The sequence below is a fragment of the Etheostoma spectabile genome, chromosome 20 (assembly GCF_008692095.1).
Source record: "Etheostoma spectabile isolate EspeVRDwgs_2016 chromosome 20, UIUC_Espe_1.0, whole genome shotgun sequence".
Lineage (NCBI taxonomy): Eukaryota > Metazoa > Chordata > Actinopteri > Perciformes > Percidae > Etheostoma > Etheostoma spectabile.
Genome location: NC_045752.1, coordinates 26113498 through 26138269, shown reverse-complemented (window position 1 = coordinate 26138269; position 24772 = coordinate 26113498). Strand labels below are relative to the sequence as shown.

At 42.1% G+C, this 24772-nt stretch overlaps 3 protein-coding genes and 1 long non-coding RNA gene across 4 annotated transcripts in view; 3 read left to right on the top strand and 1 right to left on the bottom strand.

Moving 5' to 3' along the window:
* The window catches only part of snapc1b (small nuclear RNA activating complex, polypeptide 1b), a 9937-nt gene extending 5340 nt beyond the window's left edge, over positions 1-4597 (bottom strand). The window contains exons 1-7 of the mRNA XM_032500644.1: positions 4313-4597; positions 3682-3838; positions 3394-3534; positions 2873-2977; positions 1674-1829; positions 1013-1072; positions 776-838 (exon numbers count right to left, since the gene is read on the bottom strand). Coding sequence (XP_032356535.1) covers positions 776-838; positions 1013-1072; positions 1674-1829; positions 2873-2977; positions 3394-3534; positions 3682-3838; positions 4313-4443 — 813 coding nt within the window. The 5' untranslated portion in view covers positions 4444-4597. The remainder of the gene's footprint in view (positions 1-775; positions 839-1012; positions 1073-1673; positions 1830-2872; positions 2978-3393; positions 3535-3681; positions 3839-4312) is intronic.
* LOC116670223 (uncharacterized) overlaps positions 1-11544 on the top strand; it is a 12899-nt gene extending 1355 nt beyond the window's left edge. Inside the window, exon 3 of the long non-coding RNA XR_004326968.1 lies at positions 11533-11544. This is a non-coding gene — a long non-coding RNA (uncharacterized LOC116670223). The remainder of the gene's footprint in view (positions 1-11532) is intronic.
* Positions 6338-9930, top strand: yipf6 (Yip1 domain family, member 6). The gene is made up of 2 exons (XM_032500647.1): positions 6338-6921; positions 7979-9930. Exons 1-2 carry the CDS (start codon positions 6580-6582, stop codon positions 8324-8326), a joined length of 690 nt encoding a protein of 229 aa, XP_032356538.1. The 5' UTR covers positions 6338-6579; the 3' UTR covers positions 8327-9930.
* Positions 11545-18293: 6749 nt separating the features above from the next.
* On the top strand, positions 18294-24648 carry im:7136021 (uncharacterized). The gene is made up of 4 exons (XM_032500639.1): positions 18294-19255; positions 20004-20207; positions 20787-20997; positions 21475-24648. Exons 1-4 carry the CDS (start codon positions 18550-18552, stop codon positions 21725-21727), a joined length of 1374 nt encoding a protein of 457 aa, XP_032356530.1. The 5' UTR covers positions 18294-18549; the 3' UTR covers positions 21728-24648.
* The last annotated feature ends 124 nt before the right edge of the window (positions 24649-24772 follow it).

The window sequence follows — 24772 nt, the reverse complement described above, 5'->3', positions numbered from 1 at the left end:
ATTTTATCTTCATGCTTTATGTATAGACAAAAAAACAATAATCACTCTGGTCAACATCTGGTCTTAGGCACAAGGGGTCACATATTTTGACAGCTGTTATCAAAATATGTGACCCTACTGTAGCTTAGCAGAAATCACCTGTAACAGCCAAACCATTCCAGGTGACTTGTCTTATCTTCATTTGTAAAGACAAGAAACAATAATAATTCTGGTCCCTATGTGGTTTTGGGCCCAAGGGGTCACATATTTTGACAGCTGTTATCAGAATATGTGACCCCTTATTCCCAAAACCAGATGCTGACCAGAGTGATTATTATTTCTTGTCTATACAAATGAAGATAAGTCAAGTCACCTGGAATGGTTTGGCTGTTGTTACAGGTGATTTCTGCTAAGCTACAGTAGGGTCAGTCACAAAATACGGTGGTCACAGAATTTGGTGTTACACCGGCTCGACGCACACAGCACCGCGCAAGTATAAACTTCAGGCCATTTACGTAGGCTACGGCGAAAGCTCTGCATGGAGCCTCCACACAATCATAAATCAGGCTTCAGAGAGCCAATCACAGACACTACATAGATTATATTATATTATTAGATCTTGGTAGAAGCATGCCAATTGCTCGCTGTTGACAAGATTTACTCTTAAGGTAGTGAAACTGGGTATTGAATGACGAGGTATTTTTCGATACCCAGCCCTAACAATGGAAATCTTCATTTGCTACTTTTTTTTTTTTTTTTTTTTTTTTTAATTAAAAAATTGGTAAAATGTACAAACCTCTGCCGCCCCTCCGTAAGCCTTGGACTTGATGGACGAGATGAGCTGGGCTCTTTTAGAGCACTGTGGACAAAAAGCATGCAGTCGGTCACCAGCGCCGCCCTCTGGACAAAGGTATTATTACAGCTTCACCAAAGGTAAAAGGGGGCATTCACTTCAGTTGGAGTCTCTCCTAGACACGGGGCGCACCAGTGCTGCTTTAAAGGCCTTCGGTAAGTGTAATGTGGCGCAACTCACCTCCTGCTGAGAGGACGTGCCCTCACCGCTGTCTTCATCGTCATCTCCACCAGTCCCGCCCTAACAAGCCAAGACACATCGTCTCATCACATCAACAACACTGCGATGATTTATACGCCACAGCTACTACCATCCATACGTCATTCTCTTAATGTTTACAACCATGCCATTTCCTTCACAAACATGACCCGCAACACACGTGTCTTTTTTTTAACTACGGGTCTGTTTAGTGACTTTAAAAGGCAACATGGTGCAACATATCATTTTTGTGTCTTACCCGCATCTTCTGTCTTTGTGTATAATAATAATAATACTACATGTAATTTGAATTGCAAAACACACAACTATAACAACCTTTGAACATACATGTTCCACCAAAACAAGTTTCTTCCCCAAACTATTTTGCAAATCGTGTCATTGTGTGTGATTGGTTTAAAGAAATGCCAATAAACCAGGGGACATTTCTCTCCCATCCCGGAATGCTGTGTGGACTAGCCAGACCTTCATCAACAGTGCTGTGGAGGAAGGTCTGGCTATGCGAGACTACATCAACAGTAGAAAAAAGGCCAGGAGTGTTAAAAAAAAGCAATAAAATAACCACATCCTCACTGAACAGCACACACACTCTGATTTGACCAAAGGGAGCGGCGGGACGTCTCACCTTCTGTTGCTGCCACTTGTAGAAGTCCACCACAGTGCTGCGGAGCTCAGGGACCAGCTCTTTCTGGATCAGGTTGATGGACGCGTCCGCCTGCTCCGACGGCAGACACACGGACGTCTTCAGCTTACTATAGAGATCATCAACGTTGGACAATTCCTGGAAAAAGACAAACACAATGGGGCTGCTTGATAGCGGAAAAAAAAAAATCATAATCACGATTATTTTGGTCAATACTGAAATCTCAACTTCACACGAGCATAATCACAGAGAAAGAACACAATGAACACAAAAAAAGACAACAGTTTAACAGCAAAATGACAATAATGAATAGAAAGGCAACTATTCTAATGTGTTTAAAGCCTAGGAATAAAAATATCTTTTAAAAGCTATAGTGCGTAGTTTCTGTCTCCCTCATGAGGAATTCTAAGTAACGATGACAACAACACTGTCGGCGCGTCCACACGATACCAGCCCCCCCCCCCCCCCCCCCCCCCCCCCCCCTCCTCCTCGACAAAGTTGCTAGTGGCCAAGGAGGACACTGGGGAAATAAGTTGGAAAAGAAGAGTTTACTTGCTGAATTAATTTGTTTTTGTGATTGTTAAAATCCAAAATGAGCTATGATTAAAACGTTGATTAATTACAAATCCCTAAAAAACAACAAACTTGCAGTGCCCATATTAGGAAATAAAATTCCTTTTCAGGGATTTGGGATGTTATTTTGTGTCTCTGGTGCTCGTTCTCAATGGCAAAACACTGCTCCAACAGCCACTAGTTGACCATAATCTCCAAAAGAACTACTTCCTGTCCCTGTTGTGCAGGTCTTCCACAAGTGTCCCTGGTCTAGAAGAAGTCTCCCAGCTGATCCTGCCTCGGACTGATCAAAGCTGGAGAAAGAGTTATCTAGCGGATGGGATCTTACCGAGCTACTGAGCATGTGCAGCTCCCAACAAAGATAGGATAGAAGTGAGATGTCTCACTCTGGAGCTAAAACCTAAACACACAGGGTGAAAACAGGATCTGCAGCAATGTGCGGTACAACAAAAATATGGTTTCTGAAAAGAAAACCATGGAAACCTATTCCGGTACAACCTCTAAATACAATTATGAACCTGAAAATGAGCAGAAAATGGGCGCTTTAACGAGACCTCTTCTAACATCTACTGTGAAAGTGTTTGAGTGGCGGGGTGCTCTCTGCTCACCTCCAGCAGCTCGAGGTTGATCAGCTCCTGGGGACGAGACGCTCGCTCCATGAATCCCTCGCACGGCGCCGCCCGCTCCATCTTCTTCTTCTTGTTGAAGGCCAGCTGGCAGGAGAGGAAGAGTGAAGGAGAGACACAGAGGAGAGACGATGTGAACGTGTAAGATACCATCCTTTCTGCTGTTAGGAGCCGTCGTGCGTGGTTACTGTCTGTGTGTGTTTCAGTATGCTAAACAGGCTGTGTGTGATGCCCGGTGCCATGAGCCCGACTGGAGCAGGCCGAACACCATCCACCACTCGGCAAGCTGTGTTTGGGGCCTGCTGCTTGGGGCCTGCACCACCGGTTGCCAGGGTAAACTGTCAATCTGAATACTTCTTCCACCACTGAACCACCACCAGACTCTTGTATAAAGGGCCTCTCAACCACTGAATCTCCGCAGTACGCACTCAATAGTCCTACGTGAGATGATCTTCAGGGCGTGTGTGTGTGTGTGTGTGTTGATGTAAGGCAGGCAGGCTCACCACCGCGGGCATGGCGGTGAAGCTGAAAGCTTTGCAGCGCATCAGCTGTTTTAGGATGTAAATGACGTCCAGATGCTGAGCGTCCACAGCGTCCTTCTCAAACTTCTTCACGTCCTCCCAGTTCTTCAGCGCCAGACGGATCTGAAGACACACACACACACGACTATGTTAACACAATACACAGGCAACCATTAACATCTCTTGTAGGCACTGTTGATGTTTTTGTCTTCTGTCTTGCATTTTATGAGAAAATGAAAGTAAAAAGCCGCTGTGTGCCGTGTTCCTGACCTGCTCCGGGGGCGAGGCGCTCTGACACTGATACAGGCTGTACAGCAGGTAGAGTCCTCCCACTCGGATCTGGAAGCTGAACGGAGGCAGGAAGAAGCTGTAGGCCGTGTCCAGGATCAGGCGGCTGAACGCCCGCTTCTCATGAGTCACTGTGCCGCTGCAGAACAATTACAGCAACACGCGTTAAACACGGAAAATGTCAGATTCAGAAGAATGACATGGAAGCTTGCACCATCATGTTTTAACCAGGAACTGCCTCTGAGATTATTCTTATTCTTTTTCACCTGTTTACTGTCTCAAACACACTTCTAGCAGTTATGAGATACATCCAAGGTGTGTTTATCATGACAAAATAAAGAAGGGACTTTTAATCATGAAAAAGCAGTAACACTACAGTGTAGAAACACTCGGTTAAAGGTAAAGTAGTGCATTCAAAATGGAACTGAAAGTACAAAAGTAAAAGTACTCATTTAGCAGAATGGCATGTTTCAGAATAATATAGTATTGTATAATAGGCTGTATTATAATAATTGATGCAGTTAGAGTACAGTTCTCGATTACATGTGTTCAGTTACATTCCACCACGACTTAAAAATAACACAATATAATGATGTTCTGGGGGTAAACTTACTAGAATATCTGTGAGAAGTTCATTTCCCTCCATATTTTGGAGAAAATCTCGAAGCGAACGGAGTCGGTGGTCTGGAAGCGGCCTAGCAGCTCCTCACAGTCGGCCTTCACTTGTTTCCGACAGAAGTCCATCCCACCGCCGGCCAGAGGCTTTATTAACGACTACATTTAATCCTATTTCAGCTAGAAAACGCTTCTTGTTCACCTACACACACGGACACAACAGGCACGGCCATATTGGAAACCCCTGCACAGTTACAGAAAGCGACCGTCGACGGTTCAGAGCGTCATCAGTACCCGACATCTTCGCTCTGCTTTCGTGATGCCTTCATGTACTAGTACTTTCAATTGTAAATATAATGCATTATCTATATACACTCACCGGCCACTTTATTAGGTACCCCATGCTAGTAACGGGCTTTGGACCCCCTTTTGCCTTCGAACTGCCTCAATTCTTGTGGCATAGATTCAACAAGGTGCTGGAAGCATTCCTCAGGGAGTTTGGTCCATATGACATGATGGCATCACACAGTTGCCGCAGATTTGTGGTGACATCCATGATGCGAATCTCCCGTTCCACCACATCCCAAAGATGCTCTATGTTGAGATCTGGTGACTGTGGAGGATTGAGTACAGCCAACTCATGTCATGTTCAAGAAACCAGTCTGTGATTCCAGCTTTATGACATGGGGCATTATCCTGCTGAAAGTAGCCATCAGAGTGGGTACATTATGGTCATAAAGGGATGGACATGGTCAGCAACAATACTCAGGTAGGCTGGGCGTTGCAACGATGCTCAATTGGTACCAAGGGCCCAAAGAGTGCCAAGAAAATATTCCCACACCCATGACACCACCACCACCACCAGCCTGAAACGTTGATACAAGGCAGGATGGATCCATGCTTTCATGTTGGAGACGCCAAATTTGACCCTACCATCCGACTGTCGCAGCAGAAATCGAGACTCATCAGACCAGGCAACGTTTTTCCAATCTTCTTATGTCCAATTTCGATGAGCTTGTGCAAATTGTAGTCTCAGTTTCCTGTTCTTAGCTGAAAGGAGTGGCACCCGATGTGGTCTTCTGCTGCTGTAGCCCATCTGCCTCAAAGTTGGACGTACTGTGCGTTCAGAGATGCTCTTCTGCCCACCTTGGTTGTAACGGGGGGTTATTTGAGTCACTGTGCCCTTCTATCAGCTCGAACCAGTCTGGCCATTCCCTCTGACCTCTGGCATCAACAAGGCATTTCGCCCACAGAACTGCCGCTCACTGGATGTTTTTTCTTTTTCGGACCATTCTCTGTAAACCCTAGAGATGGTTGTGCGTGAAAATCCCAGTAGATTAGCAGTTTCTGAAATACTCAGACCAGCCCTTCTGGCACCAACAATCATGCCACGTTCAAAGTCACTCAATCACCTTTCTCCCATACTGATGCTCGGTTTGAACTGCAGGAGATTCTCTTGACCATGTCTACATGCCTAATGCATGAGTTGCCGCCATGTGATTGGCTGCTTAAAATTAAGTGTTAACGAGCAGGGGACAGGTGTACCTAATAAAGTGGCCGGTGAGTGTATAAGCGAGACAGAGAGAGAGGAGAGAGAGAGAGAGAGAGAGAGAGGAGAGAGGAGGAGAGGAGAGAGAGAGAGAGAGAGAGAGAGAGAATCTATATTATAGATTATCTATACCATCTATAGATATAGATATTATATATATATATATATATATATATATATATATATGTAAAAATCTGTTTACGTGTAGTATTCATTCCCAGATCTTAAAATTTTTCTGGTTGATTTCAATTTGTACATTATTAACACTGAACACAAACTCTTATATTGTAAAAAGAAAAATCAGAAAAGAAAATCTTTTTTTCTGTAGCCCTTGATTAAGTGATATTGATTTATTGATGTACTGGTTTTTTTAATTTACTTTTTCATACATCATTTGATTGATATGCATGTTTCTATGTGACATTGGTGTATTATTATCAGGGCGTTTTTCGAGTTCTGGAAGTGTCCCTGAACGCTCCAGCCGGATATGCGTGAGTCACGTCCTGCGGAAGTAAACAATCCCCAGCTGACGTGGAGGTGCAGACGGACACCAACCAGCTGGACAAAGTGGAAGTAAATCCAGTGCTTTAGAGGACCATTTGTCGCTCCAGTTTCTGTATTTGTTGATTATTTACTAAAAGGGCTCTGCGGGTGTGCTCTAAACTCCCGCGATAAACCAGCGGCTCTCGTTAAGAGACAGAAATCTCGTAAGAAAAATGGCGGCAGCGGAGGAGGCCAGCAGACCGTTCGCCGGCCTGTCGGAAGTCTCCATCTCGGAGGACATCCCGGTGGAGGGAGACATCTCGGTGCCCGTCGGCCCGTCCACCAGGCGGGACGATGAGCTGTCCACGCTGGACGAGCCCGTGAGGGAGACCATCCTGCGGGACCTGCGTGCGGTGGGGAACAAGTTCGTCCACGTCCTGTACCCGAAGCGGAGCACGGCTCTGCTGCGGGACTGGGACCTGTGGGGCCCGCTGCTGCTCTGCGTCACGCTGGCTCTGCTGCTGCAGGGCGGCGCCGCGGACAGCGACGACCAGGGGGGGCCGCAGTTCGCCGAGGTAACGTTTGAGCAAGTTATCAGTGGTGGGAAAAACTGGCTCTGGCCTGTCTAATGCTACCTTCTTCTTCTCAGAGGCAACAACATTTATGGGCCCCTCCCGAAAGAAAATAATAATTATATTTTTAATATATTTTTTCAAAATCTGTTTATTGATCCCCAATGGGGAAATTACAATTTACACTCTGTGTCCACACTTTGTTAGTTATCGCACACAGTCCTGAACCACACACACACACACGCACGCGCGCGCGCGCGCGCTCAGGACCTATACATGCACTAATGGAGAGATGTCAGAGTGAGGGGGCTGCCAGCCGAACCAGCACCCTGAGCGGTTGGGGGGTACGGTGCCTTGCTCAACAGCACCTGGCAGTGCCCAGAGGGTGAAGTGGCATCTCTCCAGCCACCAATTCACATTCCGTACTTTTTGGTCCATACGGGCACTATAGTCACCATCATCAAGTATTAATAATACATATCTTATGAAGTGCATTCAAAAGAAATTGAGATGCATCAATGTTCATTATATAATATCAATATTTGTTGAAAAAAAACTGTTTATATAGAACTCCAGGTAGTATATGCCACCATACCAAAACCAATATGCTATCAGCCATAATAGCAATGAATTACTGCTTGTAGTAAAAATAAAGAAAATCCATTTTGTGGATCCCTAGCTGTATAGGCGTATTTAACACATCTAGGGCAATAATGTTATGGCTCAATTTAATTTAGTTAGAGTCAGAAGTAAATATGTATCTGTACTTTTACTCTACTCCGTTGGTCTGGCAGCTTTAGTTACTTTCCCGTCCAGTGAAACCACGGATCTCCAGATGTGTTGATGTTGAATGTTTGGGATCAACTGAAGGATGAGTAGTTCCTTTTCCTCCTCCTGCAGCTACATCAGGTCTTGGAAAACGCATCGTCCCGAACTGAAAACGGGGTTGTTTTTCCGACTCCGTTAAAAGTTTTCTAAATTCTTTAGAGAACCACGGTAGGTCTGGCAGAGCGAGACTTGATATTAAGAGAAATCTCTCCCCTGAATCTTTTCTCCCCAGGTCTTCGTCATCATTTGGTTCGGCTCCATCATCATCACCCTCAACTCCAAGCTGCTGGGCGGCACCATCTCCTTCTTCCAGAGCCTGTGTGTGTTGGGCTACTGCATCCTGCCTCTGACGGCGGCCATGGCCGTGTGCCGCATCGTGCTGGTCGGCGGCTCGGGGACGGTCAGCTTCGCCGTGCGGCTGGTGGTGGTGACGGCGTCCTTCGGCTGGTCCACCTTCGCCTCCACGGCCTTCCTCGCCGACAGCCAGCCTCCCGACCGCAAGGCGCTGGTGGTGTACCCGGTGTTCCTTTTCTACTTCGTGATTGGGTGGATGATCCTGACGTTCTCGCCGTCACAGTAGATGACGAGGCGTTTGTTACACTGGCAGCGACGAGGGGAGTTTTTTTTTTTTTGTGGAGCGGAAGAACTCAAACAAAAGGCGGTGTCGGCCTTGGAATGAAGCTGAAGGACTGCTGAAGGGACCGGGACTGGTCCCGGGCCTCTGGGACACCAAAATAATTCCTTTTCAGGCGAAGCTCGTACTCCGATTCAGAGAAGTCCGGTGGACACTGTGCTGCAGATGGAGAGTTAATAAAGCGGATGATTATGTTCAGGAGCTGTGTAGAAATAAAGTCCCTAGGCCTGTATGGAGGAATGCTCTATGAATGTTACCAGGGCGACCTGGTTCTCCGCGGGCCTGTTGGAAACCTCCTACCGTCTGACACCGTTTCAGAAAACAAGCTGAATGCCCACATTTTCACCTACGTTCTTCATTGTTTAGACATTCGCAGATGCTTTCATGCGGCTTGGCTGGGAATCTTGACTGTCGAGTGTAGTTTTTGGCTCTAGTAGTCCTGTATCTTCATGTTTTGTTTCGTATTTTGGAGGGTGGACGACAGGAGAGAGAGAGAGAGAGAGAGATTGGGAAAGACATGCAGCAAAGGTCCCCAGCTTTTGAACGGGGGACGTCACGGTCCATGGCTCGGCTCCCACAGCAGTTATAGCTGTACGATGAATATGAAGCTGCAGCCAGTTAGCTTAGCATAAGGACAGGGAAATCATTATTCTTTCCAATGTGTGGGGATTATGCAACAGAATATTGCTTGTGCAGGTGTAAACATGAATGTGGTATCTATCTAATCATCCAGCTCTCTGCAAGACAGGTAACAAATGAATTTCACTAAATATCAAAACAACTGTTGCAGGGCTGGATGTAGTCTGTATCGGTGACGTGTTCACACACATTTGTCCGGGCCCTCGGACCTGGGCTGAAGGGACTAGACTTTGGACTTGAAGCAGTGAGAACAGATATTGATCGAGTCTGGTAATCAGCCTAGTTGTACATGACAGACGGAGCTCAACAGCCTGTGTTAGAGCTCAGAGCTTCCTGTTAGAAGAGAAGATTTTGGGAGAGAGTTATGATCACAGAACATAGACCGTACCGTTGTTTTTCTACTATAACAACACAGCTGTAGATGGCCCACCACTTGCACCAATACCACGTTTCAACAGCTGTCTCTCAGAATCGGAGCGAGAACTTCTTTACCGAGCCGTGATTTTCCGCCGACGTTAGAAGAGAGAAGAAGAAAGCGATGTGTGTGTGTTTGGGTTATGGGTTAGTCTTTGTTTTCTTTCATCATCATCCTCTCTGTCTTCGTCTTCGGGTTTAACGCACAGCTTTCTTTGACTATATGTCGACACGGAAACGTGCAGACACTGTGCAGGGTGGAAACTGCATCCTGGGAAATGTAGGGAGTGGACGCAGCAGGTTGACGAAAGGTGGTTAGTAAGAAAAGAAAATGTCCCATCCACTAACCTGCTCTCTCTCTCTCTCTCTCTCTCTCCTGCCGCTGATCTGTTCTTTCTGTTCTCTCCGATCACCGGAGCTTCAGTGTTGATTTCTTTTAATTTATATGTAGTCATTTAAATGGACAAATGAAAAAGATTAAACTATATTTCATCAGCTGTGATTGTTTACATATTCTTTCAGTCCACCTACAGACTCATTTGGGGACTTCTGTATTTACCACCGCTTTAAAGGTAATCGGGTTCGGTCTTTATCATTTGCAGTCGTCACGTTGGGAATGAAGATCTGCAATCTCCGGCTCCCTCCAACAATCTTCAGAAAATATAATAAGTACAGAAAGAACATATACCAAGTCGATATTTTAACCTTTCTCTTTACTTTGAGTTTCTTAGTACATATTTTGAAATACTTAGTCAATATATTGCGATATTAAGTCAATATTTTGAGGTACTAAATCAATGTGTTCTGAAATATTAGGTCAATATATTAAGATACTTAGTCAATATTTTGAGATATTAGGTCAATATATTAAAAGATAAGAAAAGCAAAAAAGGCAAAAAAATACTTAGTCATATTTTGAGATATTAGGTCAATAATTAAGATACTTAGTCAAATATTGAGATATTAGGTCATTATTAAGATACTATCATATTTGAGATATTAGGCATATATTAAGATACTAAGTCATATTTTTGAGATATTACGTCAATATATTAAGATACTAAGTCAATTTTTGAGTTTGGCAGTTAATGAGATTCTAAGTCAATATTTTGAGATTATTACGTCATATATTAAAACTAAGTCAATATTTAAGCTATAGGTAAATATATTAAATACAAGTCAATATTTTAAGGTATTGGTCAATATAGTATATTAGTCATATTTAAGTATTGGCATATGATAAAATATAAGTCAATATTTTAAGATATTAGGTCAATATATTAAAATACTAAGTTTTTGTTTAAGGTATTAGGTCAAATAGTAAAATATTAGTCAATATTTTAAGATATTAGGTCAATATAGTAAATATTAAGTCAATATTTTAAGATATTAGGTCAATATATTAAAATACTAAGTTTTTGTTTAAGATATTAGGTCAATATATTAAAATACTAAGTCAATATTTTAAGGTATTAGGTCAATATAGTGATTTATTAGCAATATTTTAAGGTATTAGGTCATACATTAAAACTAAGTCAATATAAGGTATCAGGTCAGTATATTTAAATAAGTCAATATTTTGAGATATTAGGGTGATATATGATACTAAGTCAATATTTTGAGATATTAGGTCAATATGTTAAGATACTAAGTCAATATTTCAAAGTTGGGCAGTATTATGAGATTCTAAGTCAATATTTTAAGATTCTAGGGCAACATTTTAAAGTTTTCAAGTCAAAACAGTGAGATACTGACTACGTTAATATATTGTGTGGTGGCTAATCCGTTTCAAAATGATAACCACTGAAGTTTTCATGTGGTATAAAGTACACATTATTATTAATAACCTTTGTGGTTGATCCAGGCATATCCTACCTATAGAAATGAATCTTTATGATCCTACCAAAACGTTGCATGTGTGGGAATCAGGCAGAAGAAATAATACTGAAGTCTCTGAAATGATATCAAATAACATGATGTGGTTAAACAAGTACACACACCCACGATTACCACGGTGTGGCCGATTGGCCAATCAGAGGCCTAGCTGTCAATCAAAATCAGTGGATCAGAACTAGAACCAAAATATGGGAAGTCTTCAGATAATACATTTTTCCTTAAATATGAACAAAAACTGCTTCTGTCAGGGAGGAAATATCTATCAGAATACTATACTTCCTCTATGTAGTATATAATGTAGTATAATGTAGGGAAGCTCATTCTGTCAGGAGAAATATCTATCAAATACTATACTTCCTCTAGAATGTAGTATAATGTAGGGAAGCTCATTCTGTCAGGGAGGAAATATTATCGAATACTATACTTCCTAAGAATGTAGTATAATGTAGGGAAAATCATTCTGTCAGGAGAAATATCTATCAGAATACTATACTTCCTCTAGAATGTAGTATAATGTAGGGAAAATCATTCTGTCAGGGAGGAAATATCTACAGAATACTTCCTTCTCTGAATGTAGTATAATGTAGGGAAGCTCATTCTGTCAGGGAGAAATATCTATCAGAATACTATACTCCTCTATGAATGTAGTATAATGTAGGGAAGCTCATTCTATCAGGGAGGAAATATCTATCAGAATACTATACTTCCTCTATGAATGTATATAATGTAGGAAGCTCATTCTGTCAGGAGGAATATCTATCAGAATCATAATTCCTCTATGTAGTATAATGTAGTATATGTAGGGAAGCTCATTCTGTCAGGGAGGAAATATCTATCAGAATACTATACTTCCTATATATTATGTATAATGTGGGAAAATCATTCTGTCAGGGAAATATCTATCAGAATACTATACTTCTCTATGAATGTAGTATAATGTAGGGAATATCTTCTGTCAGGGAGGAAATATCTATCAGAATACTTACTTCCTCTATGTAATATATGTAGTATAGTGAGGGAAGCTCATTCTGTCAGGGAGGAAATACTACTATCAGAATACTATACTTCCTCTAATGAATGTAGTAATGTAGGGAAGATCTTCTGTCAGGGAGGAATATCTATCAGAATACTATACTTCCTCTATGAATGTAGTATAATGTAGGGAAGATCATTCTGTCAGGGAGGAAATATCTATCAGAATACTATACTTCCTCAGAATGTATATAATGTAGGAAGATCATTCTGTCAGGGAGGAAATATCTATCAGAATACTATACTTCCTCTATGAATGTAGTTAATGTAGGGAAGACTCATGTCTGTCAGGAGGAATATCTATCAGAATACTATACTTCCTCTATGAATGTAGTATAATGTAGGGAAGCTCATTCGGTCAGGGAGGAAATATCTATCAGAATACTATACTTCCTCTGAATGTAGTAAATGTAGGGAAGCTCATTCTGTCAGGGAGGAAATTCTATCAGAATACTTACTTCCTCTATGAATGTAGTATAATGTAGGGAAGCTCATTCTGTCAGGGAGGAAATATCTATCAGAATACTATACTTCCTCTATGAATGTAGTATAATGTAGGGAAGCTCATTCTGTCAGGGAGGAAATATCTATCAGAATACTATACTTCCTCTATGAATGTAGTATAATGTAGGGAAGCTCATTCTGTCAGGGAGGAAATATCTATCAGAATACTATACTTCCTCTATGAATGTAGTATAATGTAGGGAAGCTCATTCTGTCAGGGAGGAAATATCTATCGAAACTATACTTCCTCTATGAATGTAGTATAGGTAGGGAAGCTCATTCTGTCAGGGAGGAAATATCTATCAGAATACTATACTTCCTCTATGAATGTGTATATGTAGGAAGCTCATTCTGTCAGGGGGAAATATCTATCAGAATACTATACTTCCTCTATGTAGTATATGTAGGGAACTCATTCTGTCAGGAGGAAATATCTATCAGAATACTATACTTCCCTATGAATGTAGTATAATGTAGGGAAGCTCATTCTGTCAGGGAGGAATATCTATCAGAATACTATACTTCCCTATGAATGTAGTATAATGTAGGGAAGCTCATTCTGCAGGAGGAAATACTATCAGAATACTATACTTCCTCTATGAATGAGTATAATGTAGGGAAGCTCATTCTGTCAGGGAGGAAATATCTATCAGAATACTATACTTCCTCATGAATGTAGTATAATGTAGGGAAGCCATTCTGTCAGGGAGGAAATATCTATCAGAATACTATACTTCCTCTATGAATGTAGTATAATGTAGGGAAGCTCTTCTGTCAGGGAGGAATTCTATCAGAATACTATACTCCTCTATGAATGTAGTATAATGTAGGGAAGCTCATTCTGTCAGGGAGGAAATATCTATCAGAATACTATACTTCCTCTATGAATGTAGTAATATGTGGGAAGCTCATTCTGTCAGGAGGAAATACTATCAGAATATATACTTCCTCTATGAATGTAGTATAATGTAGGGAAGCTCATTCTGTCAGGGAGGAATATCTATCAGAATACTATACTTCCTCTATGAATGTAGTATATGTAGGGAAGCTCATTCTGCAGGGAGGAAATATCTATCAGAATACTATACTTCCTCTATGAATGTTATTATATGTAGGGAAGTCATTCTGTCAGGGAGGAAATATCTATCAGAATACATACTCCTCTATGAATGTAGTATAATGTAGGAAGTCCATTCTGTCAGGAGGAAATATCTATCAGAATACTATACTTCCTCTATGAATGTAGTATAATGTAGGGAAGCTCATTCTGTCAGGGAGGAAATATCTATCAGAATACTATACTTCCTCTATGAATGTAGTATAATGTAGGGAAGATCATTCTGTCAGGGAGGAAATATCTATCAGAATACTATACTTCCTCTATGAATGTAGTATAATGTAGGGAAGATCATTCTGTCAGGGAGGAAATATCTATCAGAATACTATACTTCCTCTATGAATGTAGTATATGTAGGGAAGCTCATTCTGTCAGGGAGGAAATATCTATCAATACTATACTTCCTCTATGAATGTAGTATAATGTAGGGAAGCTCATTCTGTCAGGGAGAAATTCTATCAGAATACTATACTTCCTCTATGAATGTAGTATAATGTAGGGAAGCTCATTCTGTCAGGGAGGAAATATCTATCAGAATACTATACTTCCTCTATGAATGTAGTATAATGTAGGGAAGCTCATTCTGTCAGGGAGGAAATATCTATCAGAATACTATACTTCCTCTATGAATGTAGTATAATGTAGGGAAGCTCATTCTGTCAGGGAGGAAATATCTATCAGAATACTATACTTCCTCTATGAATGTAGTATAATGTAGGGAAGCTCATTCTGTCAGGGAGGAAATATCTATCAGAATACTATACTTCCTCTATGAATGTAGTATAATGTAGGGAAGCTCATTCTGTCAGGGAGGAAATATCTATCAGAATACTATACTTCCTCTATGAATGTAGTATAATGTAGGGAAGCTCATTCTGTCAGGGAGGAAATATCTATCAGAATACTATACTTCCTCTATGAATGTAGTATAATGTAGGAGAGCTCATTCTGTCAGGGAGGAAATATCTATCAGAATACTATACTTCCTCTATGAATGTAGTATAATGTAGGGAAGCTCATTCTGTCAGGGAGGAAATATCTATCAGAATACTATACTTCCTCTATGAATGTAGTATAATGTAGGGAAGCTCATTCTGTCAGGGAGGAAATATCTATCAGAATACTATACTTCCTCTATGAATGTAGTATAATGTAGGGAAGCTCATTCTGTCAGGGAGGAAATATCTATCAGAATACTATACTTCCTCTATGAATGTAGTATAATGTAGGGAAGCTCTTCGTCAGGAGGAAATATCTATCAGAATACTATACTTCCTCTATGAATGTAGTATAATGTAGGAAGCTCATTCTGTCAGGGAGGAACTATCTCTCAGAATACTAATACTTCCTCTATGAAGTAGTATAATGTAGGGAAGCTCATTCTTCAGGGAGGAAATATCATATCAGAACTATACTTCCTCTATGAATGTAGTAAATGTAGGGAAGCTCATTCTGTCGGTAGGAAATATCTATCAGAATACTATACTTCCTCTATGAATGTAGTTAACCTTACTGTTTTTGAAGTTTCTTTATCTGAAATTTGGTTTCCTGTCAACCAAATTGCAGATAAGGATCACTCCTTTCATAGAACGTTGGGTGTTTTATTTACTTTTTTAGCATTTGAAAGAAATATAAATGGGATTCTGACTTTACGGAAGAGGATTAGGGCCACTGGTGAAAAATGTATGTGAGTTCTGACTTTATTCTCAGAATTCTTAGATTAAAGTCAGAATTCTGACTTTTTTCTCAGAATTCTGCCTTTTTTAATTCTGAGATTAAAGTCAAAATTCTGACTTTATTTTTATTAATCTCAGAATTCTGACTTTATTCTCAGAAGTCTGACTTTAATGTCAGAATTCTGAAAATAAAGTCAGACCTCACATAACCTTTTCACCAGTGGCCCTAATCCTCTTCCGTATGACTTTGACAGGCTGAGAACATCATTTTTTGTAACTCTAAAATTAGATATAATTTCAAATAAATGAGGTTTATTGACTATAAATTCCAAGAATACGTGCAAAACTAGTATGTAAAAAATTAAATCAGAAGCCTTAAAGAATTGTTCCAAGTGCATGGTAGACAGAAAGACAACCCAGTGGTGAAAGAGGACTACAGCCGCTCCCAAACCTGTTGGTCTGCATTCTGAAGAAGTTGTTACAGCCAAAAGGGAGCAAATCATGACACTAAAAATATTATTATTATTACTTATTTATTGCACGTGGGCGACGTTTCAAGCACAATCATCAGACAGGATTAAACCGATATTACTATTCCACATATTGCATTAAAACCATTGCATTTCCTCTTAAATGTACTTATTAAATTAAAAATGTAGGCAACATTTTTCATTAATTAGCAAATGATATTACATTTTAGAAATACAAAACACATGTACAGTGGGTACGGAAAGTATTCAGACCCCTTTACATTTTTCACTCTTTGTTTCATTGCAGCCATTTTCTGAAAACCAAAAAAGTTCATTTTCTGTATCATTAATGTAACACTCAGCACCCCATGTTGACAGAAAAAACAGAAATGTAGACATTTTGCAAGTTTATTAAAAAAGAAAAACTAAAATGGTCATAAGCATTCAGACTCTTTGGAGCTATGAGTCTTCTTGGGAATGATGCAACAAGTGGTTCACACCTGGATTTGGGATCCTCTGCCGTTCTTCCTTGCAGATCCTGTCCAGTTCCATCAGGTTGGATGGTGAACGTTGGTGGACAGCCATCTTCAGGTCTCTCCAGAGAGGCTCGGTTGGGTTTAGGGCGGGGCTCTGACTGGGCCAGGGCTCTGACTGGGCCAGGGCTCTGACTGGGCCAGTCCAGAATGGTCCCAGAGTTGTTCCGAAGCCACTCCTCTGCTATTTGAGCTGTGTGCTTAGGGTCATGGTCTTGTTGGAAGGTGAACCTTCGGCCCAGTCTGAGGTCCTGAGCACTCTGGATGAGGTTTTCTTCCAGGATCTCTCTGTACTTGGCCGCATTCATCTTTCCTTCAATTGCAACCAGTTGTCCTGTCCCTGCAGCTGACCCCCCCCCCCAGCATGATGTTGCCACCATGTTTCACTGTTGGGATTGTATTGGGCAGGTGATGCCTGGTTTTCTCCACACATACCGATAAGAATGCCAAAAAGTTCAGACTTGGTCTCATCAGAGACCAGAGAATCTTATTTCTCATAGTCTGAGAGTCCTTCATGTGTTTTTTGCCAAAATCTATTTGGGCTTTTATATGTCTTGAACTGAGGAGAGGCTTCCCGTCGGGCCACTCTGCCACAAAGCCCCGACTGGTGGAGGGCTGCAGTGGTAGTTGACTTTGTGGAACTTTCTCCCATCTCCCTACTGCATCTCTGGAGCTCAGCCACAGGGATCTTTGGGTTCTTCTTTACATCTCTCACCAAGGCTCTTCTCCCACGATGGCTCAGTTTGGCTGGAAGCCCAGGTCTAGGAAGAGTTCTGGTCGTCCCAAACTTCTTCCATTTAAGGATTATGGCGGCCACTGTGCTCTTAGGAACCTTGAGTGCTGCAGAAATTGTTTCGTAACCTTGGCTAGATCTGTGCCTCGCCACAATTCTGTCTCTGAGCTCCTTGGGCAGTCCCTTCGACCTCATGATTCTCATTTGCCCTGACGTGCACTGTGAGCTGTAAGGTGTCTTCTAAAGACAGGTGTGTGCCTTTCCTAATCATGTCCAATCAGTGTAATTGCACACAGCCGGACTCGAGTCAAGGAGTGGAACCATCTCAAGGAGGATCAGAAGAAATGTACAGCGTGTGAGTTAAATATGAGTGTCACAGCAAAGGGTCTGAATACTCATGAACATGTGATATTTCAGTTTTTCTACATTTCTGTTTTTTTTCTGTCAAGATGGGGTGCTGAGTGTTACATTAATGAGAAATAAAATGAACTTTTTTGATTTTTGGAAAATGGCTGCAATGAAACAGAGTGAAAAATGTAAAGGGGTCTGAATACTCTCCGTACCTACTGTAGGCCTATGGAAATAAGACTAGTTGGATTATATTCAAGTATAAAACATGTTACCTGTGTCCCTTTATAAGGTAAAAAGAAAATACAATTCATTATTCTTTGATTTCTAATTTCAAGTCACACTGTTTTAGTCCATCTCTCCATTTTAAACATGACTCATTTTAATAAGAAAGGTTTATAACCACAATCTGGTAGAGGTAAAGTTTAATCTGTTATTACGTTTCCACTATTAATCTTAAAATATTCTCTAAACGGCTCTGGATCATTTCTTTTCTTTATTTAAACCACATTCAAAGACTGGCAGCCAGAGCATAAACAAAGCACCCTGACGTTTCTGCAAAAACCGACGTCATCACAGCGCGACGGCTTCAAAACGGACGCAGTCTAGACAACAGCTAGCAGTTTCTGCAGTTATCATATCCGTTTAGCGGATACAAAATAATATGTTCATAGTTTTTACATTGACATCACACATAGTGGAAGTCTTGTAGCTTTAGTCTCAATGCGTAGCTGTTATCCTACCCGCTTCCCGCTCTCCTGAAGAGGCACGAGCTGTTAGCTGCTAGCTGTGAACGGGTTGGCGCTGATGGACGAGCTGCCGCATCTTCCACCTGAAGTTTGGGTCTACGTGTTCAGCTACCTGAGCACGGACGAGAAGCACACGGTCCGCACCGTCTGCAGGCAACTCAAGAGGCTCGTCGACCACCCGTCCCTATGGCGGGACTACACGGTGGTGCTGTCCGACCTCCGCCGCTACACCTACGGCTTCTGGGACACCTTGAACCACCGCAAGCTCACCCGGGTAGCGGTGCGCCACCTGCGGCGCAAAGAGTGGCGTCGGCTCGTCAAGTTCCTGCCGTCCCTCACGGCTATCGTGTTCGTGGACGGAGGACGGGTCTACAAGGGCAAATACCTGGACAACCTGTCCCGGTTCCCCGACTTGAGGGAACTAGGGGTTCGGAACGCCAACTGGGACGAACCGGTGATCGGGAGGAGTCTGACCGGGCAGCTGCACGAGCGGCTGACGCACCTGAGCGCGTGTAACGTCCGGCTGCCCTGCACGGTGGAGTTTATTAACGCCGTGTCCCACCTGGTGAACCTGCGGTACCTGGTGTTCCACCAGCAGGGGGAGGGCTACGGGCTGGACACGGTGAGGCCAGTGCCCTGCGGCGTCTTCCACAACCTGCTGCTGAGCCTCAAGAAGCTGAAGCACCTTTCCTGGGGGATGAGGGGGGAGCCGCCAGAGCCGCTGCCCGATGACTACCTCAGCCCCTCGGACCCGGTCAATCCAGGTCAGCCGGTCCCCTGCACCCGGTCCCCGGTCTGACTGTCCTCTATACCTGCTGTGCTGTCTCCCTGCATATTTTCCCCTTTAACTACAAATACTAGCTAATGACCTTAATTTATATAGCACATTTCAAAACACACTTACATTTCAAACCGAGAATAAAAGGAACTTAAATCTTAAATACATACATACATTAATTATCAAAAAACTTAACGTTATTTTGATTAACCTTCGCATTGTCTTCCCGTCGACCTGCACACCTTTTATCGAGGCTATGGTTGTCTTTTCCCCGATGTTTTTGTCCCGTTTTTAACGTTTGTCGACTTTTTCTGAGCCTTTTGAAATTTGTTTTTTTCCAATTTTTTTAAAGCTTTTTAAAAAAAAAAATTTAAATTGTCACTTTTTTTACATTTGTCACGTTTTTTTCCCATTTGTTGACATTTCTTCTCCAAATGCTATAAAATTGACAATTAAAATCCAGTTGAGAGGCTGGAAGAAGCTCATGTTTAATTAGAAAAATGATTATTTTTATGATTTACATTTTTTTTTAAATATAGTTGCAGGTTGATTGGGGGTCTCTGACAGTTATGGCTGTAGTCTTTGGTATTTCCAGGATCAGACCAGTGGATTGGCAGGTTCTGGCTCATTTATTACTTTATTAACTGATTTGGTTTGTAATAAATGAGCCAAAGGACCGTACCCACCACAAGGCGATGAAGGCTTGACTCTTGTCCTCTTCCTCGGTTCTGTAGGAGCGCCGCGGTACGGCGGCCCAGCGCTGACCAGCCTGGAGCTGGTGGATTACCCAGAAACCATCCTGCCAGAGAACGCACTGAGGAGCCTGACCTCACTCAGGTCTCTGACTATCCGCTACAGGTACATCAGAGAGGGCATCGCGTGCCGCCTCACCTCCTGGCTGAGTCCCCTCACACAGCTGGAGACCCTCACCATCATCGGTCAGTTCAAAGCTTTTAGTAAGACTTTAGACTATTAATCCCACGCCCGGGGAACTTTCGACAACAACAACAAATAAAAAATGAATAAAATACACATTAAATATAATAGGAAATAGAAAAATGAGAATAGAGTAAAATGGTATTATGTACATTATAAACACTTGTTTTATCAACAGGTGGGAATACGTCTATACAGATATATTGTATATGAATTGGCATATTGCACAGGTCATAGTAGGAGGTACAGAGTAAAAATAAATACTGTGTATATATACGTAGTACAGAATACTACGTGTTGGGTAATGTTATTGTGTCTTTTCCTGGTTTTAAAGGCTGCTTTGAAAGGCTGGTTTAATATTTGCCTTTACCCACTTAGTCATCATATCCACATTATTGGTGATCATTTATGAAAACTCTCACAATCAACCTTACAATATCACCGCAATGTATCAATGTATTTGGACGAAAATATTGTGATATTCCCCCCCTGTGCCCAGCTCTAACACAAGGCAGTTTAAGGGACAAGGCTAAACACAGGTATCATTTTCTTGGGTGCTTTCTGTTTCCTGCCCTCCCCAGGAGGAAATTCTCTAGCCGCCTATACGACCACCATCCCATCCAGTGTGACCCGGCTGACGCTGCGAGTGGCCATAACTCTGAAAGACATGGACTCCATCGCACCTAAAGTCCCGGGCCTGGAGCACCTGGACATCGAGCAGAACCGCTCCAGTGGCAGCCTCTGCAGACGGATCCCCATGTTGTTTCCTCAGCTCAGGACGCTCAGGATACGGTGAGCCGCACGGGAAGCCACTGGGGCCCTTAGCTGGAATCACTCGAACCTTTCTTCCACCCAAAATCCTTTGCATTTGGGGGTGGGGGGTAAATGTAATAGAACTATGACTAGTAATAATAGTAGTAGCAGTGCAGCTCTGGCTCCCATTCTACTTTGAGACTCTTTGAGATATGATGGTGCCTGACCGTTAAGAGCCTTGTAGGTCAGGAGGAGGATTTTAAGTTGTGGACTTTGCAGGATTCCAATGCAGAGAAGCTAATACGGGAGAAATAGGACCTCTTTACCTAGTCCTGTGTTAGTACACGTGCTGCAGCATTCTGGACACTGTTCATCGTATCTGGGTAAACGAGTAAACCGCAAAGGAAACTACCTTCTCTTCATTTCTTTAAAGACATCTGTGTTTCCACAAATCTGTTGATGTGTTGCTGTGTTCATGCAGGGAAAGTCTTCCTCATCTCGTCTCTTGTCTCTCAGGTTCTTCCGTCGGGAACCGGAGAAAGACCTGCTGAGCCTCAACCGGCTGCGCCACCTGGTGCAGCTGGAGCTGCTGGTGGAGCGCTCCTTCATCCTGAGGGATTACCTCAACGGCCACCCGTGGCCCAGCCCCAGCGTCCGGGCGCTCATCAATCAGCTGCGAGAGCTGTCGGAGAACAGGATCACCGTCATCACCACCATGCGCCAGAGAAGCCCACTACGGGAGTGTGACTGTGTGTGGGAGGGCGACTGAAGAGGGGCAAGGACACTGCGCTAATCTGTTTTTTATTCCTCCTGGAGAAGAAGAAGACAGAGCCGGGTCCAGAAGGCTGAATTAAAAATGAATTAAGACAGACATACACATTAGTAGGGTTGGCCAACATTTCATGAAATTACAATTCCTTTAATTACTACGGTCTTCAGACTTTCAAATCAGGAATCTTATAAAAGAGTCGAGACATGACAGCGATTGGATGACGAATCGAAGATTAGAGCGATGGCTGCCATCTTTTTTGGCTCCAGACCCCTTCGAAATGAAGCACCGAAGCTCACCAAAGGGTGCATACCACGTCTGGCAACGTGAGACATCTGATTCCAGGTCTCGCTGCGTTACATAAGGTCGCCTGGCGATGGCGTCCTGTCCCCTTTGTGCACGCGTCAGAAGTGGAATCCTTATCCAGTTCTATCGCCGCATCGGGACGCTCTTTTACTCCAACTGGATGAAGGATTGGCGTTCTCAAAGAAACCAGCTGAGCAGACGTCAGCCCGTCACTGAAGAAAACAGGAAGAAGCACAAGGACGCCATCGCTCTGTAGAGCCCGACCGATACAAATATCTGGTTATTTAAAAGTCCAAGATTCCCATATATCGGACAATATACATTTTTTAAATAATCCAGTAACAAAACAAACAGATTAGTTATTTGTGGTTATAGGAGTTCTCACTAAAATAATGTCATAATTTGTTTTATTGTCACAACAGAACAGAGGAACGTCAAAATATATTAAAGTTCTGATGAAGTGTATAAAAAATCCAAAAAATACTAATAATGCCAACAGGGACGTTGTGGAGCGTCCTCTAGTGGACAGACTATGGAAGGGATGTCATTGTTGAATCAATCTAGAAGTTGGTGCTGTGAAAGTGTACGTTACACAGAGGGAATCATGAAGACAGCACGTAACCACGGAGACCGTGTAGTTAAGTGGACGAAAGAGCCCTTCTAAAATGGAGCCACGTCTCAGATCTTTGAGTTTTTGGATTGCGTTAGTTGACATTGAGCCTTTAAGAAAGTTTTGCTTTTTATATATTTAGTTGTCAGGGCTGGGTATAATAATGTTGAAATCTTTCCTTCACTCTTTCAGTAGCACACTCAGAAGAAAAGTTGTCCCCGCCCCCCCCCTGCTGGTTACCTATCCCGTCCAGAGAATGGGATTTGGGAATGTGAGAAACAGAACCTTTTCTTAGGGCTGTCCCTGACTAAAGAAGCTCTCTGTAAAACAAAGAATCATGCAGAAGCACCACTCAGAGCATGACTGACAACTAAATGTATGTTCGTTTCTATTTTTATGAATTGTTACTAGACAACATTGTTTTTCTTAAAGGATTTCATGTTTTCTTTAGGAGAATTACCCTGGAGCAGGGCAGCACTTGTGTTTTTTTTGGAGTATCTGCAGGCCGATCGTTTTTTGAGTTCCCTCTGTTAAAGCTCTGGGAATCAATGTGTCCCATTTCCACCTGCTCCCCAAATAATGCATGACTCCATTGCATTTTTTGTTGCATTTCATTTGTTAAAAATAAAGCACTTGTTGCTTATTGAATAACGTCCCTAATCTGCTTTGTTCGTGCTGTGAAAATCCTTTGAATGTGGGAAGTTGAAAGCTTGCTTTTCACGTTGATTACTAAACTAACAGCTGTTGGTTGCAGCACTAAACACTGTCAAAACAATATCAAAATATCAAATACATTTTTTGACGTTCTTCTCGTGACGTTAAAAATCCGGCGGGCGGCCTGCGTTGGGATCCTGCCGGGTGTGTTCACGCACTGAAGTTCTTCATGGAACGCGGGAAAATCCCTTTTCTTTTTTCACGAGTATTTAATTCACACGGAATAGGCTTTACCGCGTGGTATCGTTCTAAAAATCCCGATCTCGATTCACCCCGTTCGATTTCATTTCAGGTTTTTTTTTATGACTTTGATTTCAATTTACGAGCCGACTGCATCACCGACGCTGCTACTTTCTCCTGTGCGGTTTTTCATCCGGACTATATGATTGAATCCCAGTAAACATGTCGTGATATACATCGTGAGGAAGATATGAAAGGACCTACGTATATCATGATGGGAGATTTCGCCCACGTCGCCTTATAGTACGCGAGACATTCACACACTGCCCGGCCCGTTTTAAGAATGTCAGTCTGGTTTTTGATTTCTCTCAAAGTGTTGAAATGGAAAAGAAAAGGAAAGGCAGGACGAGGAGTTGGTTCAATACGAGTGCCGAGTATTTACCGGGACACGAACAATTCTTATTTGGGGGTTTTATCCAGAGTGTGTTGTAGTTTATGATCTTGTAAATAAAACTTTTTTTGTAGTTCGGGAGTGAAACATTTTGGTTGTCTGAGCTTTGATTTCTTTTTTTCCCCACAACTAGAGCTGTCAATCTTCCTCTGTAATACCATTCAAATTTCATTTGTTGTCTCAAGAGCAGCCTGTTATTGACATGTACTCAGGCTTATTCATTGTCAATGCCACTAAAAGCATGTGGTTGTTACACGTTCTGTCCACTATTTTGACATTTTTGATGTGTTTATTTGCTTAAAAAGAAAAGAAGGAAGCATGCTGGTCGGGATGACGTGTATAAGGATCCAACTCTTCACAATAAAACCCATTTGAGACAATGACTGACTCAGTAGTTTCAGAAATCAGAAACCCAAAGTGGGACTGTACAGGACTGAACTCATCAGCAGATAGCAAATGAAAATGTATGAATTGGAGTCAAATTTTCTCCATTCACTTTGAATATTTTTGGAAATTATTAAATTTCTGAAAATTCTGTATAGAAGCATACATATCCTAATTGAGGTGAACTTTCTGATGTATGAATGACGTTTCTATATTGAAAAATGTGGAAAGAGTTAATGTGTAAAAATATGCAAGAATAATAAATACGTAGAAGAACATGAGTTGTGCTTTCTATATGAGGAACTATAGAGAACAAGGTCATTTTGAACTCATTTAGTGGATTTTGAGGTTTGTGTGATATATAATCCTGTGATTGATACAACAAACAAAATGCTGGTAT